At 43.0% G+C, this 26,295-nt stretch overlaps 1 protein-coding gene across 2 annotated transcripts in view; it reads right to left on the bottom strand.

The window, feature by feature from the left end:
- Positions 1-1,593: 1,593 nt before the first annotated feature.
- The window catches only part of LOC146871779 (uncharacterized), a 490,516-nt gene continuing 465,814 nt past the window's right edge, over positions 1,594-26,295 (bottom strand). Inside the window, exons 2-3 of one of the 2 annotated variants that reach the window (XM_085651407.1) lie at positions 9,248-9,385; positions 1,594-2,198 (exon numbers count right to left, since the gene is read on the bottom strand). In XM_085651407.1, coding sequence (XP_085507533.1) covers positions 2,139-2,198; positions 9,248-9,385 — 198 coding nt within the window. In that variant the 3' untranslated portion in view covers positions 1,594-2,138. Of the gene's footprint in view, positions 2,199-9,247; positions 9,386-18,139; positions 18,615-26,295 lie in introns of those variants that run through there. The other variant, XM_085651396.1, reaches the window with a different exon arrangement.

Raw genomic sequence — 26,295 nt, forward strand, 5'->3', positions numbered from 1 at the left:
AGCGATCAAATTCTGCACGCTAAGGAACCGCCAATGTCAATATGCTTACTGTAATGGGTATGCGGCCCGTTTTCATGATTAGCGATCAAATTCTGCATGCTAAGGACCCGCTAATGTTAATATGCTTACTGTAGTGTGTATGCGGCATCTTTCATTGCTTTCAATGGTTTTCTTCACGCTAAGAGGCTGATACTGGCCTGATGCTGATACCGTATTGGGGTGTGTGTCCAGCCATGTGCCTTACAATGCGCGTGGGATGTATCATCGTGTTTGCAATGTGGATATCACATCCTGGAAGTCATTGGCCAGTGATGGACATTCAGGCCAATACTGTGGTCACTGCACAATTATAGAATGTAAAGATAGGTTTGCACAATGTCGGCCAACTCCATTTGAGTGTTACCTATGTTTCTAGTACGGCAGACTAATGTTGGCAAACAAGCTTGCTGGCTACATCCGGATGTCAGCCATGCACGCATTGTGTGCATTTACACAGTTTATAAGCTGCCACACGTAGGCCGGACGCATACCGGAAGAGCAAAATGAGCCACTAGGAGCGTCTTCCATTTTCCAATGAATAACCATGTAGGACGGAGAAGTGGACCAATCATGAAAAAGTTCCAAAAGACACCCCTCCCCCAATTCGCCTCACACAACCCCACCTTCCCTAATAGTTTCAGCCTACCTAGAGGAGAGTAAGCATACACAATATGTGTGAAAGGGGGCACTCTCGTCACTCCACTGTGTGACCGACAGTGGATGATTGCCCCATCGTTGTTATGCGTCACACCTGCAAGTACTTTGGGCATGTGACTTCCTTCATATCTCTCGACAATTAAGTAACAAAGGGCAAAAACGGAATGGACAAACTTTCTCAGTCTTCCCTCGGCAGACCAAGACAGGCGCTCAAGAGCTAATAGGTTAGTTAGACATTGTAACCAGAACATGAGCCCTGGATATGCCATTTCCCCCAACTGTGATAGGATCACCGGCCTGTCTGCCAGCAAAGCTGTGACTATTTGCCTAGCCCTGAGGGATGTCATTGAGAAGGCCTTTGGCTGTGAGAGGCCAAGGAGAGTGTACTCTGTTGCGCCGGGCATTGCTATGTCGCACCCTGTCTCTATGTTATCGAAGGACTCACCACAATATATATCTTCTATTTTTGGCAATGCCTGAGTAAGTGCACAAGTGTACCAGTCATCCTGCAGCCCTGACAGCAGCAATCTGGCTGGCCGTTATACCAGACATGTAGTTGTGGTGCAGATCGGAGCTTCCGAATCCCCTCTACTTCCATGGACGGAGTGATTTCACAGTCACACGCGCACACACACATCACACGCTGGTGGGGCCCATAACACCAACATTCATCCTACCACTCTATCCGTGCTATGTATAAGGGGAAACACTTTTCTCTAGCTAACCAATCTGCATGTACCCTGAGGTCAATGGCATCAACTAGTTGCTATAGATTTGGTGAAACAACTTAACACACTATATATTCAATAAACATGACAATAAAATAACCACCCGACACAGTAATTCAAACAGAATATTGTTTATCTAAAATTGTAAGAAAAGCCAATTAAATGCAAAATCATTTTCTCCATATTTACCTATTCTGGCTAAAAGTCGTTTTCTAAGTCAGAACTGGTCCTCAGCAAATAGTTAAAGTTCTCTAGCCGTCATGTAGAGTCACCGTCCTCTCCGTCAGCATCGGGACCTCTGATCATTGGTTCGGGAAGAAGTGGCGCTAGACCTCTCTAGTCTACTAATATTTATACCAAAATTTACATTCCAAATGTTGCAAACATATCTTTCAAAACAGTCGAATGGCGGAAATTATGTCGTCTTGGTACATTAGGTTACAACGATGAATTTTCTCATGTATTGATAGTTTCAAATTCTGAATAGAAATTAGAAGTCCATAACTAATTCGTTACTTCTACGGATGTCTCTTTAGGATAAAATGTATCTCATTCATGGGACCATTAGAAGTTCATCAGGTCGGATTTAGAGTTGTATCAATTCTTCACGTTTCAGGGGCATCTGGCATCACTCCCAGATTTGTCGTCATGTTCATGGCTTTTCAGTTCAATCAGGACAGGGTCGCAGTCAGCGCAAAGCCTCTTTTCATATTTTCATCTACTCGAATGCAGGCTGCGGGTGGTAGCCATTTTACAGCAGGCCACAATGGTCAACTTAAGCGAAGATAACACAAAATTATAATTACTACATGGAAATGATTATACAGTGTTATTCCCCTGCTAATACCCTTATGTGTATGTATTTATCTAGCCATTTGCGACATCAAAAGCCATTAATGCATATTAATTAAAAGCGCAAAACACAATAACATCACATAAGCAACATCTATACTGTCAATTCGCTCACCAACTTAGTTCACTTATTATTTTAGCCATGCAATAGCATTCCCACGTGTAATTCTTCTGTTAATGAGGTTGGTTAGACAAGACTCGACAAATCTTTAGTAATTACTAATTAATCAGTAGTACTTTTAATAATGTCATACGAAAATGAAACAGGTATTTGGTTTTAAAGTAAAAACCCTGCTCCAGCAATCCCCCCTTTGGTGATATCTTATCACCACAAAAATCAAAACCCAAAAATCAATTTAATTTCCCCTTTTGAAGAAATACAAAATGTCTTCTTGTTCATTTTTAAACGCTTGTTTCCTTATCATCTTCTCTTTTAGTTTCTATATACATACTTTCTCTTAATTCTTCTAATTTTATTTCTTGTGGATCTCTTTCTGGTTTCTTTTGTCTCTTTTTAATATTTTCTCGTGTTATTTTCTTTTTATTTCTTCTATATCTACAACACATACACCCTAATCTAAGAATTAATAATGTAACAATTACACACGTTAATGGAAACAATACCTTACCAAATATGGTACTACCTATTTTAGCTACAAAATTCTTAATAGCAATCATCTTATTAGCCATTTTAGTCCAGATACTTTCAGCTTCCAGTGGTACTAATTCTTCGTGCAAATCAGTAATATTTTTGATATAGACCTTTAGATCTTTGCTTTCGTCAGGAATGTAAGTGCAACAATGTTGAACTTTCAGCATTCCACAGACTCCACCCTCTTTTGCCAAAAGAATGTCAAGGGCAAGTTGATTTTGCATCGCCATAGCGCGTAAAGCAACCATTTCAGTATTTACCAAAAGAAAGCCTCCAGCGGTGCTTGTTGACAAGCGATCCACCACTGTTGACAGCTTCCGAATGCCATATGCATTCAATGAAATTCCCACTGCTGGTATTAAAGCTCCAAAAATATCTCCTACAATTTCTGTCCATGTTTCTCTTCTATAGCGTGTTAATGGATTAGTATGTTCAGCATTTTCTACTCTATCCATGTGAAAAATCTTTGGAAAGACCAGGCCAACATAACATGTGCCAAACCAATGGTCAGGCAACCTGTAATAAGCCTTGTTCCCACAAATATAATACACTCCCGGAAAAACTGGATCTTCTCCTCCTCTAAATCCCCATCCTGTTGCAATAAAGTATGTATCATGGCACTCACTAGTCCCTATGAAATAATAATCATACTGGGATCTCTTCCTGGTAATGCATAATTTGCCTTTCTGTGGTGCATCTATAGCCATAGTTGGACTGGCTCCATTTTTCAACTCTTTTTCTTTCTCAATATCCCACACTGTTTCACTCATTTTATGCCCTTCTGCTTTCTTGTGCATGCTCAACCTTCTTCTCTCAACCATGTCTAGGAAAGTTTTCTCTTCCTCCGTTAAACTGCAGGTTAAATTATTTCTAAAAACATATTCTAATGTTAATTCTCTAGTTTCTATAAAAATCTCACCTAAAGTGTTAGCTTCTTTTGCAGGATTCAGTTCTTTATTCATAGGCAGTTGCCCAAGAATATTATCTACATTAGACATGTTATAATCTAATTTCCCTAATTGATAAAATATACTAATCAACACACTACATGAAATTCCATACGTAGCCGGAAGGTGATGATAAGTCACCCCTTCTGAAACAGAGGCAGGTAATTGCATACAGACGTAGCAATCCCTTACATCCATTGTCCTTACATATTCGTACAATAATTTTGAAAACACATTGCTAGAAAAATCATTACTAGACCTATCCTTATGTATATATTCATTGCTAGTTCTAGTTGGAACTATCTTTTGTGAACTCTTCCCTATGTTAGTCCTGTTCTCAGTATGTCCTTCTAAAGTGTCTATGGTTACTCTAAAAGAGATCAGTAGAGCAAGCACGCTCCAAAGCAGCATTAATAATCCTGTACAGCAGCAGCACATCTTGCACCATCTTTTCATGAAGGTACATCTACTTTGATTATTCTCAGTGTTAGCCATCTTGTTAATTTGACCGTGTCTTTTGACTTAGCCTCGTCTACTCCACTACCGAACTTCTTAGGGCAGCAAGTACCCACCAGATTATTACAATCTATTAGTTCTTAATTTACTTCTTCACTCTCTTCTTCAAGTGACTTCTTTGGATTCACTCAATTTGGATTTTCATCGCTCTTCACTTTTTCCTCATCATCATCAAACTGTATTAGGTCCTGAACATCCGTCTCTTCTCCAATGTCGGACAAGATAACTCTCAGGATTCCAACTGCTTCTTCTTCTTCAACCACTTTCAGTAAAGCCTCCTCTGGACTTCCTTGACTGTCTGCTTCTTCACCTTGTTCAGACAGTGCCACATACGTCCATTCTGGTGACTTATACTTCTGGTTTGGTTTTCTGATTCTTTTAGTTCCTTCAGATATCTTTGTTTCCTCTTCTTTCGTTTGGTTTTGACTTGACACTTCGTTCACCTGTTCAGCTTTCGAAGAGTTAACTCGTGTCAGTCGATATCTCAGTCTCTTTATCTTGTTGGGCCAAAGATCTCCTTTAGCATTTCTCTTTTGTTTTCCCTCTTTATTGTTTCTCTCTCCAATCCAAGTTCTCTTTCTCAGAACTCGTCCTCCATGTATCTCATTTTCACTTTCATCAGATTCTGTCTCAGTTGCCTCTTGTTCATCAACAATTTTCCCTTCTCCAACAACTTCCTTTTCTCCAACAGTCTCTGTTTCCACCAATTGAGATTTCCCTACTTCTGTCCCTCCTCGGGTCTCCGACATGCAATCTTCTTGCTGTCTACTTGTCCCTTCACCTAGCTTGTTGTCGATGTTCCCTACACCTCCTCGGGGTTTTTCCGCAATCTGTCCCTCTCTTTCTTTTTCTGTCCCTTCTTCTTCAAGAATTATCTCTGGTGGAACTTGTCCAATTTTCTCATTTGATTCAGGTGTCACTTCTGTTGGAATGTTCTTTTCTTTTCTTTCTTTCTTTTTGTGTTTGTCACTGTTAGTTGGGACTTCAGGCACTTCTTCAGAATCTGGACTCGTCTCTGAAGTTTGCAATGTCCTTTTCAGAACTCCTTCTGGTGGGACAAAAGTTTCTCTTGACTCACTTTCCCCCCTTTCAGGATTCTTTTTTCTTTTCACTGCCTCACTGTCTGCATCATCACTGGAATCTGATTCTTCAAAGTATTCTTTTCCAGTGCCATCACTTGGATTTGGAACTCTCAGTGTGTGACTTGCATGTATCCAATTTTTCACTCCAGCACACTTCACAGCAGTCGTTGTGGTCAGAACGACTTGTCTTGGCCTTCCCCACCTTGGAACCAGGCAATTTCTTCTTCTGTGGACCTTTATTCTTACCCAGTCCCCTGGGCTCAGATCATGGGCTGGTTTCTTTTCAAGTGTGGTGGTGTCTTCTCCAACCTGGTGAAACACAGAATGAACTGCGTCAGCCAGGCCTTTACAGTAATCCAAAATCATGTCATCAGTTATAGTCATCAGCTTGTTGACTAGTACAAACGCATGTCTCATAGCACGTCCCATGATAATTTCATGTGGACTCAAACCTGTTGTTCTGTTTGGAGTAGACCTAATTGTCATCAGGACTAGAGGCAAGACATCAGGCCATTTCATTCCTGTGGCTAGGCACATTTTGCCAATTCTATTTTTGATAGTACCATTCATTTGTTCAACCACACCAGAAGCCTCTGGTCGGTAAGCACAATGTAGCTTCTGCTGTACACTTAATGCTTCACAGATGAAACCCATGATTTCATTATAAAAGTGTCCTCCTCTGTCTGATTCAATGGTCACTGGGAACCCATACCTTGGGATGAATTCTCTTAACAGTAGCTTGGCCACTGTTACCCCATCATTTCTTCTTGTTGGAAATGCCTCCACCCACCTGGAGAACAAACAGACTACCACCAGGACATACCTTAATCTATTGACTTGGGGCATTTCGATGAAGTCTATCTGCATTCTTGTGAAGGGTCCTCCCTCCCTGCCTATTGTACCTAGGCTCCCCACTGTTCTCTTTCCAGGATTGAATTGCTGACATATCAGGCATCTCTGACAGAGACTCTCTGCTATCAGCCTGAATTTTGCATTGTACCAGGTTTGCTTAAAGGCCCTTATCATAGCATCCCTCCCCAGGTGTCCCTGGCCATGATACATCCGTGCCATTGTTGACAACATGCTGTTGGGCATGACTGGTCTTCCATCCCTATAGACCCACACGTGGTCTTTTTCCCTTGGTGCACAACCTGCTTTCACCCAATCTTTCATTTCCTCATCTCCTGCCTCATCCTGCAACTGCTTCACTTCCTCCCATGTTCCCACCACATTAGTAAACATTAAGGAACAAAAAGACATTCCCCTTTCCTTACTCCGGTTAATGGAGTGATTATTCCTGGCACAATACTGTGCTATGTCATTGGCAAATTTGTTCCCAAGGGTGACGAAATCATCACCTTGACCATGAGCAGCACATTTTACAACGGCTAGTTCTTTAGGCAGCTGTATCGCCTCAAGCAATTTTCCAACCACTTCAGCATTCTTTATGGGAGTTCCACTTGAGGTCAGGAAACCTCTTTGTAGCCATAACTGGCCAAAATCATGGACAACTCCGAAGCCATACTGGCTGTCAGTCATTACAGTCACTCTCACATTCCTTCCAATCTTGCAAGCCTTTGTTAATGCCACCAATTCTGCCACTTGAGCGGATTTAACTCCTTTCAACGGTGATGCTTCCACAACTCCTGAAACTGTACACACAGCATATGCGGCACTCAGTATTCCTTCATCCGTTCTCAGACAAGATCCATCCACAAACAACACATGATCACTCTCAGGCAGTGGCAGATCTCTTATGTCTGGTCTTGGTTTTGTACAGTAATCAAGCACATCCAGGCAATCATGATCAACATCATCTCTTACTCCCACACTTTCAGCATCTGGCAACAGCGTTGCTGGATTCACATTCACACATCTCTCAAGGCTCACATTTGTTGCACCAAGAATGACTTTCTCATATTTAGTCAGCCGACTATGAGACATGAACTGTGTCCGGCTCTTTGTTAAAAGGATTGCCACATCATGAGGTACGAATACCCGTACAGGATATCCCATTATAATTCCCTCACTTTGTTCCAGACTTCTGCATGTAGCAGCTACTGCTTTCAGGCAACCTGGTAAACCCACAGCTACTGGGTCAAGTGTTGATGAGAAGTACGCAATTGGCCTCCTCAGACGTCCATGTTTCTGGATTAACACTGAAAGTGCACATCCATTCCTCTCACTACAGTACAGCTCAAATTCTTTTTCGTAATCTAGCATTCCTAGGGCAGGAGCTTCACATAGCCTGGTCTTTAATTCTTTAAATGCTGCCATTTCTTCTGGGTTTAATTCCAATGGGTCTTTCACCTCACTTTTTGTCAATTTAATCAGTGGCTTGGCAATCAAGGAAAAGTTACTTATCCACTGACGACAATAACCAACCATTCCCAGGAACATTCTTACTTCTCTTTGTGTCATTGGGGCTCTCATCCCTCTGATGATTTTAATCCTGTCAATGGTCACTTTCCTAAGGCCTTTCTCAATATTATGTCCCAGATACTGGACTTCTCTTTTGCAGAATTGCAATTTGGCTGGAGATACTTTTAATCCTCCATCTGCCAAGTGATTCAGTAAAGCAATGGTGTCTACTTCACAAGCTTCACGTGTTTTCGATGCCACAAGCAGATCATCAATATACTGGACCAAAACTGAATTTTCAGGCATTGTTAAACTCTCCAGAGATTTCTTCAGCAATTGATTAAATATCGAAGGGCTCTCTGTATACCCCTGTGGAATTCGGCACCATGCCAAAATTCGCTCTCAAAATCTAAATGCAAAAATCGGCTGGCTGTCATGATGCAACGGGATTGAAAAGAAAGCATGGCACAGATCAATTACTGTGTACCATTCTGCATCATGGGGAATTTGATACAAAATCACTGATGGATTTGGCACAATGGGACAGCATGACACAACAATCTTGTTAATTTTTCTCAAATCCTGTACTATTCTGAACTTCCCATTGGGTTTCTTCAGTCCCATTATAGGTGAATTACATGGACTGCTCAATATTTCCCTTAACACCCCCTGCTGGATCATTTTCTCAATTATGGGTGTTATTCCTTCAATTATTTCAGGTGTCAGTCTCTATTGTGGGATGTTTGGGTAAACTACTCCATCTTTTACAGTAATTTTTACTGGATCTACATTTCTCATCAGGCCCACATCTTCTCCAGTAAAATCCCAAACTGCTGCTTTTACTGTCTGTTTTAATTCTGGGGGTAATCCATCCGGATTAAACACAGCGTACGTTCCCATAGCCTCACTTTCCCTGTTATCTAGGGTCATTCTGTATAGGACATCCTCATCTGGTGTCTCAAAGGTTATTCCATCTGGGGTACAGAAAATAGTGCAATTCATCTTGCACAGCAAATCCCTGCCTAACAAGTTCACAGGACTGGTGTCACACACCACGAATCGGTGCATGTCTGAGAATTTCCCTATTCTAACCCTTACTGGTTCAGTAAGATGAGTTTTGATCTGTGTGTTAGACACACCAACTACTTGGATTGCTTCATCCGAGAAAGGAAGATTCTTTATATCAGCTGACCTGACAGTTGATCTCGTAGCTCCTGTGTCAACTAGAAAAGTAACACTTTCACCATTGATTTTTCCATCTACAAAAGGTCCTGCCTGGTCTATTTCTAGAGTTGCGCCAAGTACGCACTCTTCCTCCTCTCTTCGGCACCGTCAGAAGTCTCCCTCAGAATAACTTCCCTCATTCCTTAGCCAATATTGTGATACAGTGCTTGCACGTTTTGGCTTGTTTACCTGTTCTTCATCGTAGAACCCCGAATCCTGGCTGTACTTCTGGGATCCTCTGCTTTGTGGCAAGGGCGGTTTTGGCACCTGATTCTGCTGCTTAACAGCCTTCTGCTGTTGCTGCTGACCACACCCCTCACTCTGCACCTGTGAATTCAATAATGGATTGTCATCGTTAGTAGACGGTGGATTCTTACACTCGGATTTCCAGTGCCCTAATTTTCCACAGTTGTGGCAGGGAAACCTTTTCTTTGCTTCCTCAATATTGCCTTTCCCTTTTCCTGGGCCAAATCTGGGTTTATTTCCTGGGTTATTTGCTTGTTCAACCAACTGAGCTTCCTGTCTTTCTGCAACTTTCACCTGTGCCCACATTGCCTTTTCTTTCAGTTTCCTTTGCTTTGCCTCAATCTCATCACTGAAGTATTTTGCATGTCTCAGGATCTCATCAATCTTTTTGCTCTGCCAGTCTACGGTATGCTGCCTTATCATTTCACTGATTTCAGGTCGCAAGCCATACACAAATCTATATACAAAATGGCTCAGATCCTTGTCACCCAGATGTTCATCTCCACTGAATTGTTTGAAAGCTAGTATTAGTCTTTCATAGTAAGCATGGACTGATTCTTTCACTTCTTGATGTGTTCGATCTATCTTAACCCAGTCTGTTTCCTTGGGGGGTACCTTATTTTTCAGGAAAGCCATAACCTGCTCATACTTTTTCATGACCTCCGGGTCTGGAGCTCCTGTCTTTGGATCTCTCGGGTATTCTTTAGTGGGACAGTCTATGACTATCTTACATTCTGCCCACAAGTCTGCTGGTACAATTATATCAAACAGACTATTCAGGTCAATCCACAGCACTTTTGACAACTTCACAAATTATACCACTCGACGGGCTTCTCTCTTAGTCGAGGGAAATCATTTGTAAATGACAAAATATCTTGTCTGGTCCATGGGACATGTACGTACCCTCCTCCTGGAATCTCCCTCATGGGATAAGCTGTCACTGCTTTCTCCTTTTCTTTCATAGGGAATGTTGAGTAAGTTCTGTCTGCTGCATCTTCTCGTTTTCTATACCATCTATCTTTCCATCTCTCCACATCTCCCCATTTTCGCAGCAAAGCAATCATCTCCTTAATCTGCCCTGTTCGGCCTGCATTATTCAGATTCTCAATGACCTTATCTGTAAAATCCACTCGGTAAGGCTTTTGTAAAGCTTTTACCTTGTCCATGTCGATTCCCATTTCACTGGCTATTTCTTTCAACCTGTCATGTATGTTCTTTGCTCTCCATGTGATGCTTTTGCACAGAAATAGTTTTTCCCCCTCCTGATAATTTTTCAGCGTTTCTGTAGGAATTGTTCCTACAATCAGCTCCTCCATTTCCATACGTAGTCTAGCTACATCAATTCCCTGGGATTCCTTTTCTTTCCTCTGTAAAACTTTCAGCCAATCATTCAAATCTTCAGCAGTTATCCCCGTAGATTTTTCCGCACCCACTGGTTCTGTCACTCTTTGTGGTTCTAAGATCGATCCTCCAGTCATTTTGTTCCCTTCCACACAACCAGAATTCAAACCCGAGTTAGTCTGCACATTCAACTCTCCTCCACATATGGTATGTCTCCACTGATTTTCTCCTGATCTCCACTGATTTTCTCCTGATCTCATTTCTGTCTGTTCTGGAGGAACAACCAATCTGTTGCCTACATATGGAACTGTTAAACCACCTTCACCAATCCTCTGCTTATCAAAAACAGGCATAACCGGACCTATTGTTACAGGCACCGTAACTGCTTCAAGATTTTTAGTCAGTTCTCTGATTTTCTCTGTCAATTCAAATGTGGTTCTTGCTAGTTCTCTGGTCTTTTCATCCTCAATTTCATGTTCCCTTTCTCTCTCTCTCTCTGCAAGAGAACTACTGCTTTTCAACTCAGGGGTCATGACTTCTGTCTTTCTAATCCGCAGGGTGTCTCTCATTGGGGTAACTGATGTTCCTACCTCTGGCTCTCGTCTATACGGGGGCGGTCTTTTGTAGAACATGTCATCTAAGACATCGTCATCGGACTCATTCTCCCCATACCTCCTTGTTTCTACATTATGTTCTTTCTCTGTACACTTTTTCCCTTCTGTCTGTTCTGCAGTTCTTACAGGATATAATCCCTCAGTCATACTGGCATCTCGCCATCTTCTCATCCGGTCATGATGAGTTTCGCGATCATACTTTCGCCCGAACATATACCTGTAGTTTCCTCCACTCCTCTGCTTTTCTCGCTCATGCATTTCATCTTCCCATTCAGTTAATGCCTCAAACTGCGTCGGCCTAGGCCGAGGCTCTAGACTCATCATCCTCTCCCGTAAGTTTCTTAATATGGCCAGATTAAATGAGCCATGTTCTGGAAAAGCTAAAACTCCATCCTCTTTGGTGTACTTTGCCCAGTTGTCTAACCAAATACAGGTATGATACCCATATTTCGCAACCATGAAGGATGCAGGGGTTCTTATCTGAGGAAGTAACTGTCCTTCCCTAGTCACAATATCCTTATCCTTGTCAAACCAGGTTTTAACCTTATTAAACAAGGATTTCTTTTTCTTTTCCTCAGCGTGGTAATACATTTTCTTGTTTTCCGCAACCCTTTAGTCTTTTCTACAACTGTACGATCTCCAGTCCAATTGCAGCGCGACTCACACTAACGCACCAATCCTTGAGCGTCTACATCACTGACTCAGTCCACGGATCCCAGCGCGACTCACACCAACGCACCAATCCTGGAGCGTCTACGTCACCCTGTATGTCTCCCAATCCTTGCGCGGTGTACACTAGCACACCAATCACCGTGCTGCCACCGTTCTAGCCCACTGTCCAATCACAGCGTGGTCTTCCTGACGTCAGCAGTCGCTGCAGCAGCTCCTGCTCCTGTCTCCTGTCTCTCGTCTACCCCTCCTTTACAAAACTACTCGGTAGACTTTGTTTCAACTTCTACGAGTCTGTTAGTTACAACATACAAACATCTCCATTGTCTGCTTCGCTAACCACAGAACAGCAAAAGACCTTTCCCACGAGAATTCCGCCTTTCCCGAGAGCAGCGCTTACCTCTGCCCTACTACGGAATCGTTACTTCCGTTGATAAAGTAGCACATCCCTCACCCTCTACCCTTCTAACAAGCACCAATTAACTGTTTTCTCCGGAATGCTCCTAAGAATGTCACAATTAACCAGAATGCCTTCTCATTCACGCACTTTCACACCAGAAAATGTAGTACATTCACACAGAATTCTGTCTTTCCCGAGAACAGCGAACAGTCTGTCCTACTACAGAATTATATCACACGTTAACAAAGCAGCGCTTACCTCTACTCTGTCCTTCTAACGAGCTCAGAGAATACCTATTACCTTTCTAGTGATAAGCGTTATCGGAATGCCATAAGGATCCCTGATACCTAAGACCGGAACTTCACAGATACCCTTCGCTATCATATACACTTCTCTCACACAGAAAATACATTTCTAATGGCAACACACGGCGATGCTACCTCATCGAACCCAGACAATGCGACGCGCAACTTCAATTGTCACACGTTTTTCCCCTGTCTACATACAGGGCCAACAATCCCGCCTCTTCCGAGAGCAGCGCTCCCTCTGCCCTACTACGGAACTGTCACCGACTTCCTACATCCCAGAAGCCATTCACACTACATAAAACTCAATACGACTTCAACATACAGTGTTAGTACATATATCAATATCAATCAATAATCAATAAGCTTATATACACGCAAAATTCACCAGATCAAGACAATAGTTAACCATCATTCTGCTACCAAGAAACTGGTGCAGATCGGATCTTCCGAATCCCCTCTACTTCCACGGACGGAGTGATTTCACAGTCACACGCGCACACACACATCACACGCTGGTGGGGCCCATAACACCAACATTCATCCTACCACTCTATCCGTGCTATGTATAAGGGGAAACACTTTTCTCTACCTAACCAATCTGCATGTACCCTGAGGTCAATGGCATCAACTAGTTGCTATAGATTTGGTGAAACAACTTAACACACTATATATTCAATAAACATGACAATAAAATAACCACCCGACACAGTAATTCAAACGGAATATTGTTTATCTAAAATTGTAAGAAAAGCCAATTAAATGCAAAATCATTTTCTCCATATTTACCTATTCTGGCTAAAAGTCGTTTTCTAAGTCAGAACTGGTCCTCAGCAAATAGTTAAAGTTCTCTAGCCGTCATGTAGAGTCACCGTCCTCTCCGTCAGCATCGGGACCTCTGATCATTGGTTCAGGAAGAAGTGGCGCTAGACCTCTCTAGTCTACTAATATTTATACCAAAATTTACATTCCAAATGTTGCAAACATATCTTTCAAAACAGTCGAATGGCAGAAATTATGTTGTCTTGGTACATTAGGTTACAACGATGAATTTTCTCATGTATTGATAGTTTCAAATTCTGAATAGAAATTAGAAGTCCATAACTAATTCGTTACTTCTACGGATGTCTCTTTAGGATAAAATGTATCTCATTCATGGGACCATTATAAGTTCATCAGGTCGGATTTAGAGTTGTATCAATTCTTCACGTTTCATGGGCATCTGGCATCACTCCCAGATTTGTCGTCATGTTCATGGCTTTTCAGTTCAATCAGAGGACAGGGTCGCAGTCAGCGCAAAGCCTCTTTTCATATTTTCATCTACTCGAATGCAGGCTGCGGGTGGTAGCCATTTTACAGCAGGCCACTATGGTCAACTTAAGCGAAGAAAACACAAAATTATAATTACTACATGGAAATGATTATACAGTGTTATTCCCCCGCTAATACCCTTATGTGTATGTATTTATCTACTTGGGGGTATTTAGCTGGACGCACTGCTATTTGAAAGTTCAAATGTTTGTGTAGTTGTCGGGTCCTCGGGGAATCGCTCTCTGACCAAAGAGCGTAATGTAATACAAAAAGTCGGTTGCGCCACTCAACTGAGTGGAGTCACCCGGGCTCCAATGCCCCTCAATTGGGTTTCAATAAAGTAATCAAAGGTTCTACATAGGTTGATGTTTCATGGTGTTTTATTCACACACAATTTTCTTTAAAGTTTTCTTTTAGCATTATTCCAATGCGGAGTCCCAATGCATTTCGGCATTAACATAACATGCCTTCATCAGGGGAAACGTTTCTATAATGTAAACAAAAAGCGTAGCACTCAATAAATGATTCTGGACAGGTACGTGGTTATATGCAATAACTGTGATGTTACGGAATACAAAGTGTTTAAAAACTATCGGTATTTGTGAGCATTATCATAAAGTACTATGCGTGGTGACAGCATTAATCCGACGTGTTTCGCAGTGAGCCGACTTTCTATTATGCAGTTGTCCGTAATATCAGGAAGGTCCGTGAAGGTTAGCTAAGTGCACTGTTGAGTGAATACAGAATGGGGATCAATGAAGCTGGCTCAGGGTGTGTTATAATAAAACGTGCTAGTAAACACGTGTGTTTTCGATATTAGTTAGAATAAGACAAATGAATTTTAAATGTGTGCTATAGTGCTTCATGCAATCCAATATGCGTCGCGGCTAAAAAACATGCTTTTAGAATCGAACAGTGATGTTCTTACCGAGTTAAGCGTGATGATTCTCGCGTAGTGTGCTCCGGAAGAGAAACCTGAGCAAGTAACCCGGAAGTGTATTAAATGAACTAGGGTTGCTAAGCAACCGGGGCAACGTTGTGATAAAAGTGTCGGTTGTTGGTGCTAATAAAGTTAGCTATTCCATAAACGGTGAGGAAGGTGATGAAAGGTGATAAGGGTCGAATGGTGATAAAAATAAAAATAAAAGCGCACTGGTAATCAAAATGAAAACGGAGAGTTAAATTAACTATAGTGGTGTAGACAGAACGTGTGTAGTGGGTGATATCTGTTCCAGCAAGGAGATGGTAACAGTAAATAATAACAAGGAAAATATCTGATTGAAGGAAAGATAAATGACACATTACACGATGAATGAAACATTAAATATCATGGTGAAAAATTGCATTAAACCACATGGTAAAGGCTATAGGCAGGGCCAAGGAAGCTAATGATCAAATATTAGCGCTGTTGTAACTTTAAAGGTAACAATTAAATTCTATACGGTCATTGAGACCATTTGGCTTCATGCTACACAGAAGGGATATCCAGTAATTCTCTCTTTTGAGGAGTTCATTATGATTATCCCGACCCTCTAGTCTGGGAACTGTCTCTAATATGCAATAGCGTAATTGACTGATGCTGTGGCCTGCTTCCAGGAAATGCTGTGCCACTGTCGATTTCAACTGTTTGGTGCGAATGTTGGACTTGTGCTCGTTAAGTCGTATCTTAATCTTGCGTTCAGTTTGTCCAATGTAAACCTTCCCGCACGGGCATTTGATCATGTAAATAAGGTTTGCACTGTCGCATGTTGCTGTAGCTCTGACCTTGATATTGTTTCCTTTCATAGGGTGACTGATGGTTGTCCCCTTGATTACATTGCTACAATGGCTACCATTCCAACAGGGTACTGTCCCTTTGTGAACTATGATTGTAGTTTCTTTGTATTTGATGAGTTCTCCAAGATTTTTGCTCCTGGTGTAAGCGAATATGGGATCGGAATTGAAAATATTATTAAAATCCTGTTCAATTTGCAGTATTTCCCAATGTCTTTTAATGATCTGCCTGAATTTGAAGCTAGAAGTCGAATATTTGGATACCACTGTTATGGAATCTTTGTTGGTAGGTGGACTCTTGTGAAGTAGTTGTTGTCTGTTGACATTGTTACAGCGTTGTTTGGCCTGCTCAAGTATTTGGGGAGGGTACCTTCCTCAGGGGTATACACAGACTACCTTTTATGTTCAAAGACAGTCAACACCAAAAATGGCATGTGACATTACTCATCCCCACATCTTTGTGTGATTTCACAGACATTTATTACAACAAGTGATGTGAATTGTAAGGGTACTACTCCCCTGTGGTGGTCTGTAGGTGTGGGTATGTGTGCATATTGACCCGACAATAAGGGTGGGCATGATGTGCCCTACTCACACATGCAGCTCCAAAAGCACTGTGGGGGAGTAGGAGTGCAGCTCCAAGTCATCCAAATAGACATGTCTTGTAGTTCCGCATGTTAGCATGCTGGGTGTGAGATTGGGTGATTTTGACTTTCATATCATCCATGGCTTTGCTTGTGGCGTAAGGGGCAGCTCTCCCTCTGCCTTGTGATTTGCCGATCACGGTGGAGTCTGCAAGGGCAAGGTTGTCAGAGCAGCTGTTCCTCTTGGGGATGTTGAGGTTGACTCTGTCATGGATGTCTTTGTGGCTGAAGATGTGTAGTGATTGGAATGTCTGTGTGAGTAGTTGGCGGCTTACTTTCTCCTTGTTGCTACATTGGATGTTCTGTGTGTGTTGCCTCTTGTGTTTGGGATGTGTGTTTCTGAAGACAGGTGTGTCTGCCGCTTTCATGCTGTGTTATAACTTGCGTAGTGGCATTTTGTGTCTCCCTGCGTAGACTTTGTTGCAGTAGTCCAGCCTGCTGTGGATGGGTGCCTTTTGGCCAATTACTATACTTCCTGGGAATATACGTTGTGATGGATTAGGTTGGGTCTGTAGGCAGCTGGAGCATGCAATGGAGTAGATCTTGCTGGGCAGGATGATGTTGTACTTGGGATGTTGGCAAACTTGCGTGCATGGTCTGTCAGTGATGGCGGGCTCACACGGGCTGTCATCCACCGGTGTTTGTCCCATGCGGATGTGGATGGAGCGGAGATGAGGAGGTCAGTCTTCTCACAGTTGATCTTTATTCCGAGGTGTGTCATCCAATCTGCTAGTTCGGACATTCATTCCTGGGAGCTGGCTTTTGTGTCTTCAGCGTTTTTCTTGAGGGGGAGGATGTGCTGTGTGTTTTCTGTGTGGTATGATATGCTTACCCCGTGCTGTCTAGCAATGGCAGTGAGTGGGGACATGTGCATTTAGCAAAACGTGTGTGTTAGTGACGCTCCATGTTGTACTCCAGGAGGGGCCTTTTCCTTGTATCCCCTTCTGGTGGTGTCTGGCATGTGGTGTGTGGTAGGTGAGAGGGTGTTTGTGGCTGCATAGAGGTATAGTAGGATGTGTTGTCCACAATGTGACACAGGTCAAGTGGCACCCCCTTTTGTACTGCTATTTACGCATTGTCAGCATGGTGTAAGTTATTGGTGCTGTGCTTGATACACAAACAAAACTGGGAGTGGTCCATGATGGAGTTCTCTTCAATGTAGCCAGTCATCTGGGTGTTTATGTGTCTCTCAGTGACTTTGTCCACCACGGGGTGCAGGGAGATGGTCAGATAGTTCATCTTGTCTGTTGGCTCATACTGCCAATGTGCTGCTTTTTTGAAAGTAGAGACCGGTCTACACGGTCTTCCAGAAGGTGTCCAGAGATGGTGTGCATGTGAGCTCTGCTGGTGGCTCTTTCAATGTCTTGGATGCATGCAGAGATATATTTTCATGCTTGGCACCATTCAACACCCAATTCTCAGATTTGATCGACATTCCATGCACAATTTTCAGATTTGTTCTGAAACTTTAACAACAAATTGCCCATGAAATTCATTATTTTGCACTTACAAACACATGAAATTTGCTTTTGTAATGATGAGTACACCCTGTGAATCATGGTTTGCATGCGTTTTGACACAAGCATTGAGGAATTCTGTGCCAGATTTAACTCCTTGTAAAGTCAAGTTGTGCACGATTGACACCCTGTTGAGTCTCTGTGATGCAGGAACATACACCACAGGATTGTCATTTTGGACTCTTACTTGCAATTATTGTACAATGGTAACATTTCATTGTGATATACTGATGCAGGAAAATGACTTGCAGACAGGGTATGTGTGTTGAGTTTGTTTATTGTCACAAACACTTCTTGAGGCAAATTTCCATATACATGTATTGCTTTTTGTCAGTCACAATGTGATGTGCTCAAGGGAGATAATTGTTTATTATCCCGTCCCTTCGGCCAATTCCATCAGCATTGGCAGTGTTGTGTGGGCCACCTCGTTGATCTTCTTCATCATCTTGGTCATCGGCCGGTGCTGCAGGCACTTCGATCCAGGGAGCATTTGTGCGGACAAAAATGTTATGCAATACACAACATGCTATTATTATCTTGTTGACCATTTCTGGGCTGTACAGCAGTTTGCCACCTGTAATGTCCAGGCACCGGAAACGTGACTTGAGCACGCCAAATGTTCACTCCACAATCCCACGTGTGCGTCGATGTGCAGCATTGTACTGCCTCTGTGCCTGGGTGGTGGGGATTCTAATTGGTGTCATCATCCACGGGCAGAGAGCATATCCTTGATCACCTATGGGATGGAATAGGGAGATGTGTACATGATTCATTAGGCATATTATGTTGGCAGTGTTGACATATTTTTCTATTGTTCTTTTTGCTATATTTTGACTTAGGTTGGACATGTGTTGCTTCTGGCTATTTAGCGGCATCAATGCTGAGTACATTGTCTCAGTGTTGATTCTCCAACCATACTTTTTGCAGATGTTTGCTGCACGGTTGCATATGTGTCACTACAAGTGTCCAAAATGGGAATGATGCCTGCAGAATAACCAATGACACCGACAGGCAGTCTGGCTCTCCTAACATCTAGCCATAGCACTGATCCACACTTGTTGCAGTCACCGCCATGTGAATGTTCAGATGACTTCAGCCACACATGGCACAGCTGACATTCAGACATGCATCTCATGTTGATGGCAGACCTGTGACACCACACAAGCCACGCAATTGTATGTCCCAAGGTAATATGGAGTAACAGACCACAGCCACCTCACCTGCAGGGCCCAATGGGGACAGTGAAGGTTGGCACACACCATCAACACTGACTTGTGACACCACGTGAACTTACTGGCCTGCGTCATCTGTCACTAGCAGAGCATTAGATTCACATGACACAACATCTCACACTCATTCTCACTATGTGGTTTATTCAACAAGATCAGACGGTCCACACACTTCCCCACGCTGATACACATGGCATGGCTCACCTTTGCACACTTCTTTGCATTTGTAATGGATTAGCCTTTGACAGGTCAATTACTACACACAAGTGGCGGCCAAATACACATCCACTTACTGATCAGGCAACCACATGACACACCATATGACAGGGTTGAGGCTGTGAAATATTTGTGGCAGAGTGAGAGAGGAAATGCTACTAAACACCATCATCAGCAGCATCCAACAACACTGCAGTCAACAGCAATGGTGCAGTATGGTGGTTTAATGACACAAGTTCCGGCCTATGCATGCACATTTTCTCCACTCTGCACTTCCTACAATCAAAGTGCTTTGTTACAACCTTGGTCACAACAGACTGCAGACTTGACACACTGATTGTACATGTGTGAGTACTTGTGAAATGTTGGCTCACCCTTATAGGTCACCGTGAAAAAGTACTGCAACGTGATCATCTTCATCAACCATGCGACCACACACCGTACTGGTATACCAGTCCAGATGACTTTTATAAGGTACATGGATAGCCATGTACTGTGGGTTATTCTACACCATGGGTACTCACATACTTTCTCTCTGGTCCCAATTTTGCTGTGTGGTTTGTGTCCCTGTGGCACACAGGTGGGTGCGGGGTCAGTGGGGAAGTGGGCAGGGCTAGTGAGTAAGGGAACTGCCATGTGGTTGGACACAGGCGCCTTGTGCGCACACCCTTGGTCACTGAGCCACCAGAACTGGCATACACACATCTCTCTCTCTCACTCTCTCTCTCTGCCTCCCTCTCTCTGTCTCCCTCCCCCACTCTGTCTCTCCCTCCCTTGCTCTGTCTCTCCCTCCCTCGGTCTCCCTCCCTCGGTCTCCCTCTCTCGGTCGCCCTCCCTGTGTCTCTTTGCCTCTCTCTCCCTCTGTCACCTTCTGTCACCTCCCCCCCTGGCAGCCTGGCCTGGGACAGCTTCCTGGGCACACACACAGCCACACCCCAGTACATCACAGGAATTTCATGGTGCATTTACTTGTTAACTAATTTTTGTTGTGTTTCATCTCTTGGTTCACATGCAAATCCACTCTGTCTATTGCTGGACTCGCACAGCCCCGTGGGGCGTAGTATCTCAGAGTCTGCGCTGTTGCGGCAGTGTTTGGTGGCAGTCTTGTGAAATCTGCAGACATGGCACACAGGTACAATGTCGGCAACGGACACGGCCAAACAAGACAGTCTTGCCAGGCCGCTGGCAGCACGTGTGCCATACTGTGAGTAGCCATGCTCTACACAGTGGAGCCTGTATACCTCATCCTCGTACACAATACATCAACTTGTGCCCATCCATTTTGTGCCCCCCCCCCCCTTCAGGACCTAGGCAATGTATTTACATTCTCCCTCTAGATGGGTCAACATGATAGTGTTTTTTGTGCATGTGGTGTGTTCAGTTGGTACTTACCGACGAGGAATGCATTTCCATATGTGCCATCCTGGAAGCGCTGGTTTATGATGCTTTGTCTGAAGATGGATGCATCATGCACACTCCCTGGAAATTTGGCAACGACATTTGTGAACAGTCCGCGGTGGTCCACTATTGCCTGCACATTCATTGAATGGGTGTGCTTCCTGTTGCGGTAGATGTGTTCGCTGTCTGCAGGGGGCACAAATGGTACATGTGTGCAGTCAATTGCACCGATCACCTGTGGTATGCCAGCAATGGCATGGAATCCTTGCTTGATGGCAATCTGCTCCTGCACAGTGTTGGGGAAGTGTAGGTGCTGCGGTATCAGGCTGTGTATGGCATCCAAGACAGTGGGGAGGAAAGTTGAGAAGGATGCCTGTGATACTCCACCGACTCTGGCTGTTGTTGGTTGGAATGTCCTAGAGGCCAAGAAGTGCAGCAAAGCGAGCAGTTTTGTCTGCGGCAGGGATATTGGTTGTCCGCTGTGTTGGTGGCGTCAGCCTGTGGGCAATGAGGGTCAGGATGTGCTTGATGTATGTCCTTTTGAGCCTGTAGTGGGCTATGACTTCCTTTGACCTTAAATCTGTGAGGTATACACGTCTGCGCAGTGAGCGCTGTCTTCTTCGTCGCTGCATGGGTGGTGGTGGTCCTGGTGGTGGTGGCAGTGGCGGTGGCGGTGGTTGTTGTAGTTGCTGCTGCAGCACTGGTGGGAGTCCGAGCTGCAGGATGACTATCTCCATGGCTTCAGTGGCTGTTCTGGGAGGCTCGGCCCAACTCTCCCTTATATACACCCACTTATCTCCAGTTTGAGTCAGGTTTTTATCAGGTGTTAGGAACTGGAGTTAGCGGGAGTTAGCGTGCATTTTTTTGTAGCTAAGCGTTTTGGAGATAACCTTGTTAATATGGAGCAGCTGTGTTAGCGACTTTTTTTGTGAAATTTCAGTCAGGAACGCCTACCTTGCATATCATTAGCGATATTTATCGCTGGCTTGGAAGGCGATAAAAATCCGGTCGCTATCGCCGGAAAACTGTTAGCGTCGCCTTGTTGATTAGGCGATGGAAATATCGCCGCTTTTTCTACGCTAAAGCGGCGATAACAAATTATCGCCGCCTTGTTGATATGCCCCAAAGATGGATGGGTCTTAAATGGTGTGGCGATAGTTAACAAAGATGAGCCAAGTACAAAGTCAGAAGAGAAGATGAAAACAGAAAAAGCCTCAGGGCACTGGATATAAAAGCCAATGGGGAAAACCCAAGAGCACCTTTGTGGTTTATAGTCCGAGGTATAAATCCCTCTTGGATGTATATACAGAAGATAAAACACGGGTGGGCAATGCGGCGGAAATGCCGCTCTATTGATTTGCCTTCAGATTTGCCTTCAGAGAAGATAGATTTTGGGGTGTCTCAAAGAACATCTAGCTCTCTCAAAAGGAACAACCTTTCTTAGGAATACGGAGGGCAGTGCTTCATGCATTCAACCTAGAATATACTCCACACATGCTGGATAGTTCTCTTGAGGACGGGAGTGTAATACTATGTGACAGTCTGAGTAACATAGCGAAAAAGGAAGCTGCAACAGGGGTGGCACACAGTGCATTAGAAACAGGGGAAAAATTAATCCAAGGTCGGACCTTTCTCTAGCAATACTCTTGGAAGCCATGCTATAATTATTATTAGCTAAGGTGGTTTGAACCACAGAGATAAATATTGACATTTTGCCAGCAATTTTGACGCACCCGGTCAAACTGAACCCAAGTGAGAGCCTGGGCCTATAGCATAATATCAGATTGAATAATGGACATAGTATTGGAGAAGAAAAAGGAGAAATGGCAACAGTAACAATGGATAGGTTACTATTAGCTGTTCTTCTTGAGGAAAGAGCTCTCAGACAAAAGTGTACAGGCCAACATTGGGGCAGTGAGTGTAAACCTCAAGAGAGCACCAATCATGCAGGACACAAGCCCTGTGATTGCGGAGATGGAGGGGCATATTATCAAGCAAGGCGATAAAATTATCGCCGCTTTAGCGACAGCAAACTGCCGCTAAAACGGCGATAATGGGCTTGATAATATGCTCTATGGAATTCCAATTGAAGCCCATGTTAGACGTCCTTCACATTTAACATGGGCTTAAATTGGAATTCCATAGAGCATATTATCAAGCCCATTATCGCCGTTTTAGCGGCAGTTTTCTGCCTGCTAAAGCGGCGATAATTTTATCGCCTGGCTTGATAATATGCCCCTAATATGGTTAATAACTCGTCGAAAATGGAGAAAAGACAGGTTGTACAGGATGTCAAAGGGGCATATTTTCAAGGATGGCGTTAAAATTATCGCAGTTTTAGCGGCAGGAAACTGCCGCTAAAGCGGCGATAATGGGCTTGATAATATGCCGCAGAGAATTCCAATACAAGCCCATGTTCACACCAGAAAATGGGCTTCCATTGGAATTCTCTGCGGCATATTATCAAGCCCATTATCGCTGCTTTTAGCGGCAGTTTCCTGCCACTAAAGCAGCGATAATTTTAACGCCATCCTTGATAATATGCCCCAAAGTTATACCCCAGATGAATATCTTGAGAAAAAGGGCATCGGAGTAGAAGTAAAAGAAGTATTAATTATTTTTAAAAACAAGACACAGCTAAAAGACCTACATAAGACAAAGAAAAATAAGAAGAATTAAGAAGAAGTCTTATAGAAAGCTTCACCTTCCGGCCACTCATCATGGAAGCACAAAAGGTAATAAATGATGGAAAGCCAAATACGCTACAGGAATTAAATGACAGCAAAATAACTAAAGGTGAAGTGCAGAGAGAAGTATTAGCTTGACAACAGGGGGGCGGTGGCATAGAAGAGATAAAACAGAGAGCCATTGACAGGACCACAGCAAAGAGCCCAGAGAACAACGTGCAAGTAGTGAACATAATGGAAGAGCTGGTCTTGGGGAGTATGAGCAGAAGCAGAACAATGAAAGAGAAGTTACTACCTTGGTACCTATAACAAAGTAAAAAGACTCTCCTGAGCAGCAAGTGGTCGATATCTTCGGTGACGAGGAAAATTATCATTATCTTAACTGCTCAAGAATATTAACAAGCTTCTATGCTATGCCAAAACTAGTCAAAGTAGTTCTACTTCCGAAAATTGGTAGGACAAGAGAGATTCAACTTGGTCCAGCAACAATAATATTCCACTGAAGGATAATTGTTGATTTAGGCCTGTCAGCTATCGATGAATTAAGATGTCTAGGATATGATGTGTATGAAAACATACACAAAGGTATGGATTGAAGAAATGGCTCTTGGCTAGATTGGGGTAATATTGGATGTAACCAGCAAAGTAGTCCAAATGCAAGATCAGGAACAAAAACACAGTATACTAAGAAAAGCAACTCAAAGTAAAATGAAGGAGAGACTATTTATAAATAACTTAGGGAATGAAAGAATGATATATTCAAGTCAAATTCAAATAACCGGATCTGAAGGAGTGCAACATGATTGGAACTGGATAGCCATGATGATTTTCCTTGAAGAAACAGTAGCAAAACCCATCTATACCTGATGATAATTATCTAATGATAGTCTTCTGGAATACTGCACGGCTAAAATGGAATGGGAAGTTTCTAAATAAAATGTAAAATGGAAAAAAAAGTTTAGTGGTTGCCCTGCAAGAAATGTAAGAAACTGATAATGTGTCATTTCAGGATTATAAACAATGCAAGAAGAAAAAGGAATAGCCACTCTGATTAACGTAAAGGTAAATATCAAGACTGAGAGAATGCATAGAGAACATGGGGGCATATCAACAAAGAATAGCGATAAACATCACTGGGCGGGTTTAGCGCGGATTAGCATAACTCCGGCTATCGCCGGATTTATTCGCCGAGATATTGCGTTATTTACAACACATATCTCCACGACGATATTAAATCCGGCGATAGCGGTGAAATCCGCGCACATCGCTGGAAATCCGGCGATACAACTGAAGAGATAAGGCAAACCTTGCTAATAGGGAGATGTGGATTCAGCGTTAGAATCCACCTCCCATAATATGTATAGCTAAGTCTGCTTTTTAGCAGACGTTAGCTACCGGCGTTCTCCGCGGTTAGTGCAGATTCTAACATAGGTATTGCCAGCTTGTTGATAGGGAGTAGTGCTGTATCTCCTTGATTCCCTTGTTGTGTCAGTGGGAAACGCCCACTTTGCATCTCATTAGAGATGCAAAGCGAGGTGTAGGTAAAAAGGCTGCTAACATGCGCTAATGCATGTTAGCACTGCCTTGTAAATAGGGCGAAAACATTATCTCCTCTTTTTTGGCTTTTTAAGCCAAAAAAGCGGAGTTAAGACCCTTGATAATATGCCCCTTGCGGTTTTCATGGTTATCGCATTCATGGGATCCAGGGCAATAGGAGCTCATAAGAGTATAAAGAGGACAGAGTGACTAATTGTGGTCAATGTTTACCTGCACCCCACAATACAGGAGGACATCTAGAGATGAACGAGAGAGCCCCACTGCAGGATATAGAGAGCAAATACCCCAGAAGTATAATTTTGCTGGTGGGGGATTTTAACTCAAAAAGTGCAGATAAAGGAAAAGAGTTGACTAATTAAGCAGTGGAAAGTAGTCGGGGAACCCCCCTCCAGATAATTCTATTATCGATAAAAGAAAAATCAAAAGGGGCTAGGAGTTGGAAAATGATACGGAATATCCTGAAAGATTTCACCTTCGCAATAATAAATGGGAGTTCATGGAAAGACCAGCCAGCGAAGGAGACATTTTACAATGAAAGAGGGATCTCCGATAGATTACGCAATATTTCCTCTTTTAACTTTCATTGGGTAAAAGAGTTTGTCACCAGGATAACAATCTGGAAGTGATAACAAGTCCATACTGACACGATTAGACCTTGAAATAAAGGAGAGACCAGCCTGGCATAAGAAACAAGTCACAAAAAATGTATATCAAAGGAGAATTGATTGTTCCACAGGTCTAAACCAACAGACAGCTAAGCAGGTAAAAGAGCTACTAAAGTGATACATAACTAATGGTAACAAGCATTTGCAATGCAATAGGTCTCACATTTACGCAAGTTTAAGCTATTGGCATTGGAAATGACAATGCGTTTTATTTATGTTTCAAAAACCAACACATAAATAAAAGGCATTGTCATTTACAATGCCAATAGCTCAAACTTGCCTAAATGCAGGACCTGTTGCATTGCAAAATGCATGTGCTACACTGAACTGATGCGGACCGTGCTGCAAATAATTAAATAAAGCAGCTCGGCTGCTAAAGTTAAAGCAATCTGCGCTGAAATAAGGAAAGAACATTAAAGAAATTAGGGGCATATTAACAAGCCAGACGATAAAATTATCACCGCTTTAGCGGCAGAAAACTGCCGCTAAAACGGCGATAATGGGCTTGATAATATTCTCTATGGAATTCCAATTGAAGCCCATGTTAGATGTCCTTCACATCTAACATGGGCTTCAATTGGAATTCCATAAAACATATCATCAAGCCCATTATCGCCGTTTTAGCGGCAGTTTTCTGCCGCTAAAGCGGCGATAATTTTATCGCC

This window comes from Triturus cristatus, chromosome 1_1 (assembly GCF_964204655.1).
Source record: "Triturus cristatus chromosome 1_1, aTriCri1.1, whole genome shotgun sequence".
Lineage (NCBI taxonomy): Eukaryota > Metazoa > Chordata > Amphibia > Caudata > Salamandridae > Triturus > Triturus cristatus.